Here is a 12368-nt window from a genome sequence, read left to right as displayed (position 1 = left end):
AGTTTATGACCAAACGTGTCTTTGATATTAAGCAGAACATTATTATAGACATATACATTTCCGAGAAATTTCTTCATAATGTCATAGAGAGGTTGCTATAAACACTACTTGGACCTGTCTGTCCAGTTTCAAGCTGGCCCTTCACGTTGTTTGCAAAATCTTTTCACATGAACAGGGAGGCTGACAGACATATGCATGGCAAACTTTTCGGGTGATTTTGTCAATGTCATTTCCTTGCTTGAGTCTACGACATACAGCTTGGGGTTGTTTTTTTTACATTTGAGACCAACTACACCTTTTAACTTGTACAAAGTACACATCTTGGATGACGTAGCAATCAAATTGTCAAGATCACAAGAATATGTACATGTTGCGTTCCACAACCTCTCTTATATCTCTTCCAATACACAGGTGCCCATTTCAATAACATTTGTAAGGCTAACGATCGTAACTCCGTGTCGGGCGTAAGATGCATTTCAATAAAAATATATAAGGAAATTTATCACATAGATTCTGCTCATAACTTAAAGGTTGAACCCTAGCACTCTTGAACAGCTGTAAGGTTTATTACTTATATTATTGAAGTGGGCCCCAGCCTCACAAGGACATTATAACGTAAAAGTCGAACTACATAATGATTGTGAATGCCTTTGCCCCTATGAGTACAGAGTACTTGATTGGAGGTAATAGACCAGCACCCGTAACTATATATAGTGAGTACAGAATACAGAGTACTGAGGACCTACATTGTCACTGTACGGCTGGCACACTGTCAGGCTGATTGTCTGCTTACACGACCTGAAAATATATAATGGACACAGTTATGAAACATATACTGTACAAATTATGCACTTATCAATGGGGCAGTGGGGACATACATTTGATAATGGTTGATTCTGAAAGGACAGAGTTTGGGCAAAACAGTTGAGAAAGCTGCATGGGATATTGACGTTGCCTGATTTGTAGATCTTTAGCAAATTCATTGAGTTGCAAACCAGTCATGTGACCTGAAATTCACAAACTTGTTAAGAACAAAACCTACTTTATCCTGGCAAAAGATCAAACAATATGTTGGAATTGTTTATAAAATGATTTAAGAGACTGGCTCTAACCCAACTTCTTGTTCCAAATTTTTTTTCAAAAAGATTTCTTCCCTATGGGGGAAATATAATCGCAGCTAAGTTTGCCAATGCATTTTTAAAATATATAAGCCCTAGAATGTAATGGCTTCCTTTTTGGTAAAATAAATGTAACCTTTTCACTAACAAAATTATGTTTCTGTAAATTACCAGTGAACTGACTAAAAAAAGCAGTAGGTGGCCCAGGGTGACACGATAGTGACAGTGTGACAGCCTGAATGTAAGTTGCAAAAACACATTGTTAAAGAAATCGTGCTAAGCTGTAACAGTAGAGATTTTAAAAAATAAAGTGAATAATTGACTTCTCTATGCTGTTGTTGTTATTTTACTAATGTTGTTTTTGTTTGTTTTATGGTGAGTGTTTTTGTTTCTGAATGCCTGTCCATTTAACAACAACTGATGTGGAATATTAAGATATTGTGAATAACAGCACTTTCAAATATCAGAGATTATACACACTACTTCTATACCATAAAGTTATATTAAAACAAATTCATTTTTGAGGACTTCATCAAGTTTTGTTAGCCAATGCAGCGCTTTACAATGTTGTGATTGGGACTGGTTTGTTCACAAAATTTCTTCAGTAGCAAAACATCAAGGAAATACTACTTCATGAGCAAAATTATCATAAGAAGTAAGAAATAATTAAGAAATCACTTTACATTATTTCTGGAGCAATTTGTTTTTCCCTAGAGATAAGAAAAGACAGATTTGATTTCCAATTTGTCCTTTAACAGGCAAGATCTCCAAGAAAATGTGTGAGCAATTGGATCTTCTTCAGTGTAAGAAGGTCACTTATTAACATGGAAATCTTTCTATTAACAGAAGAGGGTTTTGTGAGCATTTCCATCAAATATCTATTAATGGGAATTTGTTGTGCCACAAGATTTGAATGAAAAATCGCTTTGTCTGCAGCATACACACTTGTTTATTGCATATCCTTATTTTTCTCAGAAAACTTCTGGTTGTGCTTTTAATTTCACATGCGATAAACAGAACATAGAGGCCTTCATCACTGTTATGAAAAATAATATTTCATTATGGTAAATGACACATAATGGGCAAAATAATTAATACATAAAACATTATATCATTAAGTACAGTTAAAAGTGCAGCCGAGCTGAAAACAGACATCAATAAAAAAAGCTTGACATTGGACAAAAAGCTATGTTGAACTTGTATATTAATTTTTCATTTGACTTTCGATAAAACATCAGTCAAATTTAGAACATAGCTCCCACATCTTTAAGTTCCAAATTCACTGTGCACAAATTTGAGGTTGTTCATCAAAAAGTCTAATTATATTTACTGAAAGGCAGAATATGGCTTTAACAAGCAAATTCGTTGAATTGATATCCCCCGCCTGATTGGGCTTAGTCAAGGAATGGAAATCAATTCTTGACGAAATATATATATATGAGTTTGAGTTTGATTGCAACTGTTTGAAATAAAAAAATATATTGTATATAATGTAACATTTAGAATTGACCAAGAAACCTAGTTTATGACTCGATGCTACCCAGTTCCAAACTAATCTAAGATTTCATCAAGGCAAACATTCTGAGCAAGTTTGATGAAGATTGGTCCAGATATATGCATAAAAATATAGCCTTTAGAGTATCCATAAGGTTTTTTGAAGATTTGACTCAGTGACCTCATTTTTGACCCCACATTACCAACTAGTTTCAAACTATTCCAAGATTTCATCGAGGCATTCTGATTAAGTTTCATGGAAATTAGAGCAGATGTATTGCCTCTAGAGTGTTCCCAAGATTTCTGTAAGATATGATCTAGTGACCTAGTTTTTTACCCATATGACCCACTTTTAAAACGCAGTCGAAATTCAACCGAAGAGAACATTCTGACCATGTTTGAACTTAATCAGACCAATCACCACCATAAAATAGTTTCTGACAAGATTTTTGAAAGATTTGACCTAGTGACCTAATTTCTTATCACATGTGACCCAGATTCAAACATGTCCAAGAGTTCATCAAGGAAAACATTCTGATCAAGTTTCATGAATATAAGACCATACATATTGTCTCTAATGTGTTTCAATTTTTTTTCTAAATTTGACCTAGTGACCTAATTTTTGACCCCATATGCCCCACTTTTACAAGCGGTCCATATTTCATCAAGGGGTACATCATGACCAAGTTTGAACATAATCCAACCAAGGCCTGTTGGTTAGGGTTACATCCTTTTCAAAAATAGGTAGGGTAGGTAGGCTTTTTATTTTATCTTTTTTTATTAGGCTTTATATCATTTTCATCATTGGAGAATGGTGTTAAAATTATCTTCTGTATAAGCATTAAGGTTTAAACTAAATATTAAGAAGCAAAAAAAAAAAAGGGTTGGGTAACCCGAACCAAATGTATTTTTTTTTTAGGCCCAATCATTTCAATTCCAGACAAAACATTTCTAAGATTTGACCTAGTGACCTAATTTTCGATCATATGTGACCCAGTTTTATTTACAACCAAGAGTTCATCAAGTAAAACATTCTGATAAAGTTTCATGAATATTTGACTATGTATAATGCCTCTAGTATGTTCCAAAGATTTTTCTAAGATTTGACCTAGTGACCTAGTTTTTGACCCCATGTGACCCACTTTTAAAAGTGGTCGAGATATGATCAAGGGGAACATTCTGAATACCGTAAATGACTGGGTATTAGACGCACTTTTTTCCCTCAGATTTTGATGCAAAAAAATGCCTGCGTAGAATACCCAGTAACAATTTTTTGAACTTTTTTTCTGAGGTCAATTTCACAGACGAAGATTATTGATTTTTATCTTTACAATGCCTGGCTAGATTACCTAACCGTATACACCACTGTGACAATTTAATTAGTTACTACCCATCCTAAACGATGTATTGCCTGTTGAAAAGGAAGTGTGATATATTAATTTGAGGATTTAACAAACAACAAGGGCAATCAAGGGATTAAGAAAACATCGACATGGCATGTTTGTAAAACGATCTGCCAATAAGCTTTCAAACTTGTACCACACTTATAGACTCTATGAAGCAATAATCGTACAGTTATACATTAATCCTGCATAGCAATGTCCAATTGCTCTCCACGAGATCCTCGTGGGTATAACTGTAAGTTATGTGACGTCACACAGTGTGACTCTTTGATCTGAAGCCGATAGAATGTGATGATTCAGTTCAGTGCATGTATAAAATGGTGTTTTAATTAACTTCATGAAGGATTTACACTTATAGGCGTAATAAATAAGTTTATGACCATTGATTACTACGGATAAATTAATAAGTGGTAAAAAGCAAACATGAAGAAAAAAGGCAGGTTAAACAAACATGGAAATAAAGTGTGAAAATGATAATTTTCTATGTATTCGGAGAGCGAAAAAAATAATAATTTATGGTGTCAGAACTCTTGTGAATTACGGTATTCAATATTATTTTGAATAATAAATTGAATTAAACAATAATCAAACTTACATATAAAAAAGTAAAGATGGGCACTGTCAAAATATTTTTTGCATAACATAACTTTTCATTCTCGACAGTATGGTTGTATGGTTTTAAAGATAACCATCGCCATTTTCACGAAAAAAAAATGTTTTGTCACTGTCAACAAACATGGTGGCTGAAAATGCCGGAAGATTTTGACATTTTTTCTATGCGTCTTTTAACCAAAAACATAGATTAAAAGTTTTTTTCTCGGATTTTTCACAGATTTTTTTCCCTGCGTCTAATACCCCCTATCGTCTTATACCCAGTCATTTACGGTATGCAATGCAAAGATAATTGAGACCAAGATCAAATTATTTTTTTGTTTATTCAACGTCCTATTCTATCCCGAAAAAGATTGCACAAGGTCAAGATAGTGTCACTCCAAACATAGCGATAAAATTAATAAAATATTGAATATTGGGGAGCCATAGCTGGCTCCATAAACAATTCACTACTTGGAGATAAGATGTTAATATGGAATTAAGGTGCCTGACAGCTCACAAAACTGTTATGAAGAGACAGCCTGACAACATGAAAATTCATTTCCCCAGATATGTTTTGATCAATCAAAAGATATTTCATTATGCTGTTTGAAGCATGGAAATGAACCTGTATGCTTATATGGCAGATATCATTTGTATGGTTCTGAAGCTTTAGTCAAAGATTTTCAAACAAAATCAAGGTCATCAATAATTTTGGAAATGGCTTCACTGGTTATTCCATAGCGATTTTTTCAAAATTTAATATCCAAATCTTGAGTTTTTTATTTTCAGTCTTGAGTTTTCAAAAGTTGCTTATACTTTCTTCAAGCATGAAATAATAACCAATACGACTTTTCAACATCATATTCGAAAAATAAGACACTGGGCCACAAGGGGATGCTAATATAACCAGACAAAAAGAAACTAGAACTAGAGATTGCTTTTTTGAAAAAGCGCTTGTCTCCCCTATTGTGTGGTCGTAGCTGAGAAAAAATAAATGATGGACATGAAATTTGTAACTTTGGACTGGAGACAAACCAACAGTGAAGTTTGGTTTATTCGATTATATTAAATAGTGAAGAGAAGAAAGTGTTGTTGATTAATCATGGAAAATGTAAACGAAGTTTGCATTGTATGAAGTTCCTGGGCGCAAGCGTTATTCAATTATTGATCGGAAACCATTTTTCAGCTCACAGTCATCGTGACCATGACCTTTTACCTACTGATCACAACATCAATAGGGATCATCTACATAACCAACTTGCATACCAAGTATGAAGTTCTTGGGTGCAAGTGTTCTTTAGTTACTGAGCGGTAACCATTTCTTCAACTCAAGGTCATGGCAACCTTGACCTTTGACCTACTGATCTCAAAATCAATAGGGGTCATCTACTAGTCATGACCGACTAGCGTACCAAGAATGAAGTTCCTGGGTACAAGCGTTCTTAAGTTATTGAGCAGAAACCATTTTTAAGCTTAAGGTCACCGCCAACGTATCATTTTTTACCTGAAGGTAACCTTGACCTTTGACCTTTTGATCTGAAAATCAATAGGGGTCATCTTCTAGTCATGAACAACTAGCTTACCAAGTATGAAGTTCCTGAAACCAAAGGATCTTTAGTTATTGAGCGGAAACTTTTTCTTCACTTCAAGGTCATGGCAACCTTGACCTTTGACCTAGTGATCTCAAAATCAATATGGGTCATCTTCTAGTCATGACCAACTAGCATACCAAGTATGAAATTCCTGGTTGCAAGCGTTCTCTAGTTATTGAGCGGAAACAGTTTCTTCACCTCAAGGTCACGGTGACCTTGACCATTGACCTACTGATCTCAAAATCAATAGGAGTCATCTACTAGTCATGAACAACTATGAAGTTCCTGGGTACAAGCTTTCTTTAGTTATTGAGCAGAAACCATTTTTAAGCTTAAGGTCACTGCCAACATAACATTTTTTACCTGAAGGTAACCTTGACCTTTGACCTTTTGATCTCAAAATCAATAGGAGTCATCTAATAGTCATGAACAACTAGCATACCAAGTATGAAGTTCCTGGACCCAAAGGATCTTTAGTTATTGAGTGGAAACCGTTTCTTCACCTCAAGGTCACGTTGACCCTGATCTTTGACCTAGTGACCCCAAATTCAATAGGGGTCATCTACTAGTCATGACCAACTAGCATACCAAGTATGAAGTTCCTGGGTCTAAGAGTTCTATAGTTATTGGGCGGAAACGAAGTGTGACGTACTGACTGACTGACTGACTGACAGACTGATGGACTGACTGACGGACAGGGCAAAAACAATATGTCTCCCCATGAATGGGGGAGACATAAAGATATTACACGCAAATGATTTTTACATGGAAGGTCACCACGACCTTGACTATTGACCTTGTTACCCCCAAAACAATTGGGATCATCTAGACATCATGACCAACCTCACTTCAAAGTTTGGTGAACCTAGATCAAAGCATTCTCCTGATATTGCACGGAAATATTTTTTTACATTAGAGGTCACAGCGACGTTGACCTTTGACCTTGTGACCCCCCAAAATATAGGAGTTTTCTAAACCTCATGATCAACCTCCCTACCAAGTTTGGTGAACCTAGGTCAAACCATCCTCAAGATATTGAGCGGAAATGTTTTTTACATTGGGGGTTGCCGCGACCTTGACCTTTGACCTAGTGACCCCAAAAACAATAGGGATCTTCTACACCTCATGACCAACCTCCCTACCAAGTTTGGTGAACCTAGGTCAAACCGTTCTCAAGATTTTGAGCAGAAATGTTTTTTATATTGGGGGTCGCCGCGACCTTGACCTTTGACCTAGTGATCCCAAAAACAATAGGGATCCTCTACACCTCACGACCAACCTCCCTACCAAGTTTGGTGATCCTAGGTCATGCGGTTTTCCAGTTATCGATCGGAAACGAAGTGTGACGTACGGACGGACTGACGGACTGACAAACTACCGGACTGACGGACAGGGCAAAAACAATATGTCTCCCCCAGAGAGGGGGAGACATAACTACTGTCCCTCAGACAATGGCTGGTTGCTAAAGGAAATTGCGTAATTCCCTCTTGCATTGCCATAGTTCACTTAAATAAATAGAAAGAAAATAAATAATATATAATTGACAAGTATTGTGGGTAAATGAAAATAACATTTGACTGATAAGTCAATTATAAGCCTTGGCTTGAGGTTAGGAAGACATAATTCAGGACAGCCTTTTCTTTTCACAGTTTCCCAGTATAGGATATGGGGCTGGTGCCTTTTTGGTCACTGCAAGATGGAGTGGATGTCAACTCTAGTCTGTTGTACTTTTAAATGAGCTTGTTGGGCATTATTGAACATATATGGTTTATATAAAGTTGAACACTTCACATTATGTGCGTGCGTGTGTGGGTGCGTCCATGTTTACATGTGTGTGTGTGTGTCTGTATGTCTGTATGTATGGAGAAAATGCCCCATTATAGTAATGCACTTTACAAGCATGCCATTTTTATTTATGAATAAATAACATCAATTTTTTTTACTCATGAATGCAAACTAAGTTATTCTATTGTCTCATGAAATTGCTTATATGTTACAATAATTTTGGACCAATCTATTATCAATCTGGGACCAAGTATCCTTAAGTGTCTATAACTTACAATGCACACTAATCTTACTGATGCAACTGTATCGTGGGGTTTTCTTAAGATATTCACTAGCTCCATGTTTACACTGAAGGCAAGAACCTGCACATGAATTTTTACAATAATACGGTGTTCTTAGTCTGAGATATGCCAGGAAATTTTGCAAATCATCTGACAAGATAAATGACAAACTCGCTTATTTACCTGACGAGATCGATGACAAACTCTCGTGGTGCTTTCTTCACATCCTGCCCATTGATCTTGATGATCTGGTCGCCTGGCAACAGTCTCCCCACACTCGGACCTCCTGAAATATCCATATAAGCTTTCATTATGTCCTTCTTTTGGGAAGAATTTTGAAATCTAGGGACAGGTGTTATTGGCAAAAACATATCACGATATACCACGTTATTTAATAGGTATATTGAGATACCTTTCGCAACAAAATTATCATTTAGAAATTAAAGTTTATATCAGTATTTTTGTAATATCATCATTATTACACTTTCTGTTTAAATAAACATGTATACATGAATTATCATATTAGTTAAAATTTTATTGTTCGTCACTGGCATTGAATCTTTGTAGTGAGACAGGTTTGTCTACAGCAATGTCTTAATAGCGAGCATTATTATTGATAATCTTAATGTTTTTGTAATCTTCTACTGTTTAACAAAATAATTACTTTGTTCATCATAGCAAACCTGTCAATAAATAAAGTCATCAAGAAAAATTAACACAAGCACCAACTATCTCAAAATATGCCTGTTCTCTTTTTAGGACACAACGTTTGGTGATTGTATATTAAGCTATCAGAGAGGCACTGTTAATACAGTTTTTACCAATTCAAGGGTCATAACTCTGGAGTGACAGCGGTAACATAGCCAGTGATCAACATGACGGAGATATTCTGCCGGAACACATTCTGACCATATTTGGCGATGATTAGACAAAGGCTTCTAAAGTTATTGATAAAAATAAAAAAAACTCGGGTTAAGGTAATTTCTATAGTTAAACAGCAATAACTCTCGAGTAACTTAAGCGATATAGCTGATTAAAGATATTGTCCAAGATGTTATGCCTATACACATTCTGACAAATTTTGGTGATGATTGGACAAAGGCTTCTAAGGTTATTGATTGAACAAGACCAATTTAAGGTAATTTCTATAATTAAAGGGCAATAACTTAAATGGCGATAACTTTTGAGTATTTGGTAATGTTTCTTGTCCGAGATATTATGCCCATACACATTCTGACTAAATTTGGTGGTGACTGGTAATTCCTATATTTAAAAGGTCATAACTTCTCTAGTAACTAAAGTGATATGGCTGGTTATCAAACTTATCCAAACATCTTCTGATCAAACTTGGTGACGATTGGACAAAAACTTATAAAGTTATTGATTGCGCTGCAGGTGACCAACATGTTATATAATTATATATTTAAATATCTGCACCGCAACAATGATGATCAATTTTCTTCTTCAACTTTCATGCCTACCTTCAGTGACAAATCTGACCACAACAGGTTTCTCACTTCCTGCGACAAACCCAAACCCCTTCTGTGGGTCACGATTAAGCTCAACTTCGCGCGGTTTGGGGGGCTCCTCATAATCCGGGTCATCCCTCGGGTCATCTCGTGTAGTGAAGTTCTCTATATGGCTGTAAAACAACAGATTAAGTATATTAAAGGGAGAACTTTTCATGTACAGGTTACTATTTTCTCCATAGTTGTTGAGTACATCAGCAATAGTTTAGCAGCTCTCATTGAGTATATCAACATGTAAACAAAGTTTGCTTTACATTTAAAGGGACCGGACACCAGATGAAAGAACTGCTATAAAAAAAGAAAATTGTCAAAAACTTACATAAATTCATAATATTCTGTACAACCCATTGCATCACAATAAATGATGTATCACATTGCTTACAACAAATGCAACTTTCAAAATTTTAGGTATTTTCCAATGGGAAATTTACAGGGTTTGTCTACTGTTGTGTGGAAATAATGAATTTACCAATTTTGGGACCATCTGGTGGCTCGTCCTTGGTTTGCATGCATTGTTTTCATTTTTACCCTGGAGCAAGTAAACCCCATTCCTTCATTGAGGGGATAAAGACATGACAACAATGACTACCATGTCAGACGACTATGTCTTATGGTAGTTTTTCAGGAAAGAACAACACATTAGATAATGTTGTTTTTGTAGGATAGGAGAAATAAACATGTTGATCCTGGAGCACAATGACAGTAAATGCTGCATTGTTATTTTCACTTAATACTCTTTTCTCATTAAAGCAAGATCAGCTTTCATACTTCCATGAGACCTCCATCTGAACAAAGGATGCATGTTATTCACTTTTTCTATTATTAATAATAAATCTGGAAAGAGTTGACATTATATAAGATTTAAAATCTTGATGTTTTTTTTGTTCAGTCAATCACTGGAATCAACTCAACATAAAAAATTAAAGCCAAAGTTTTGGACTTTTGCATGAATTTTCATTTTGTATGACATGAAGTAAATTCTTAATGATTAAGAATGGACCAAGTGAGCGAAGCAAATAAGCCTTTCTTAATCATTAAGATATTTCTTCAGGTCATCGGACTTAATATAAAACAGCATTGACTGATACATTGTCAACGCAAAATCTGATGTAGCGACTGGCAGAATTAAGACGAACCCTTAAAAAAAATACTCACGTGGGATTGATTAATGATTATGTCTACAACTTAATGATTGCCTTTCTGCAATTTCATTGGCTGAAAATGTAGGTTGTATTTTATGTTATTTAAACTAATATTTATGTTAATATCTTTATCAGTTTAATTTTAGCTCAGGCAGAAGTTAATGTGTTTGCATTATAACTACGCTGGCAATGACACCAACGCTATGATGACAGCCAGACTTTTCTCTAAAAGACAAACAAGCTTAATATAGATGTATAAATAAATGGGAAACTACGTATGCTGAAGAGCCCATGTGCACTTACTTGATGAAGTATTGTCTTTTGTTTTTGTCGACCGCAGCCTCCCAACCGTATGGTAGCGCGAGGGTTCCTGGATCCCAGTTTTCCCGAGGTGGGAGCCACGATGACGCCTGGTTCTTGTGACTGAAAATTGGAACATACTTAAATTCAATTCGACTGTTTGTAAATCATTGATTTTGTTTATCAAAACTATTTTTGTTGACTTTTTGTCACATTCCCCAGGGAAGTAAAAATCCCTCCGAATTTTGATCTGTTACCTGGTCAACATGGTCACCTGATGAACATTCCCTGAGAATGTTTTTTTAAATAACAAGAGCTGTCACAGAGACAGCGCGCTCGACTATTCTGCCGCTTTTCAATGTAAGGATTGAAACGTTTCTAGGCGAAACATGCATGGATCACTGTTAGATTAGATTTCAATGCAATACATGGTGTGCTGAGATATTAACATAAATGTGGTTCCATGCAAAATTTTAACGAGAATCTCTAAGTCTAATAATAAAGGGCCATTATTTGCAAAATACAGTAATCTTACTTGGTTAATCAATTAAGTTGGGTGGTTGAATACCATTGTATAAAGTCTCAATGCAATACATCAAATAGTTGCTGAGATATTATCCTATGTGTGCTAACATGCAAGACCTTAACCAGAATTTCTAAGTCGCATAATAAAGGGGCAAAAAATTATATATTATAAAAGATAGAGTTATCTTACTTGATTAAATAATAAGGTTAAATAGATGGGAGCCTGTGTGTAAAGTTTTAATGCAATACATGATGTATTCGCTATGGTATTGACTGAAAAGTGGTTACATGCAAAACCTTAACCAGAATTTCTATGTCAAATAAAAAAGGGGCCATTATTTTAATTTAATGCAAACTGGAGTTATCTTACTTGGTTATTTACATATATTGGATGGTTGAGTACCATTGTATAAAGTCTCAATGCAATCCATCAAGTAATTGCTGAGATATTAACCTATGTGTGCTTACATGCAAAACCTTAACCAGAATGTCTAAGTCAAATAATAAAGGCCCATAGTTTGCATTATATTCAAAAAAGTGTTATCTGGGAATACATATCTAATGTTTTAATGCAATACATGATATATATGCTGTGATATTGACTT

General features: G+C 35.2%; 1 protein-coding gene across 6 annotated transcripts in view; it reads right to left on the bottom strand.

Moving 5' to 3' along the window:
- Positions 1 to 12368, bottom strand: part of LOC128229029 (uncharacterized) — a 75403-nt gene that overhangs the window by 43384 nt on the left and 19651 nt on the right. For all 6 annotated transcript variants that reach the window (XM_052940666.1, XM_052940669.1, XM_052940670.1 and 3 more), the window contains exons 3-6: positions 11242 to 11361; positions 9749 to 9909; positions 8451 to 8553; positions 747 to 798 (exon numbers count right to left, since the gene is read on the bottom strand). In XM_052940666.1, coding sequence (XP_052796626.1) covers positions 747 to 798; positions 8451 to 8553; positions 9749 to 9909; positions 11242 to 11361 — 436 coding nt within the window. The remainder of the gene's footprint in view (positions 1 to 746; positions 799 to 8450; positions 8554 to 9748; positions 9910 to 11241; positions 11362 to 12368) is intronic.

The sequence above is a fragment of the Mya arenaria genome, chromosome 3 (genome assembly GCF_026914265.1).
Source record: "Mya arenaria isolate MELC-2E11 chromosome 3, ASM2691426v1".
In the NCBI taxonomy this organism is placed as follows: domain Eukaryota; kingdom Metazoa; phylum Mollusca; class Bivalvia; order Myida; family Myidae; genus Mya; species Mya arenaria.
This window is presented reverse-complemented; position numbering and strand designations above follow the sequence as displayed.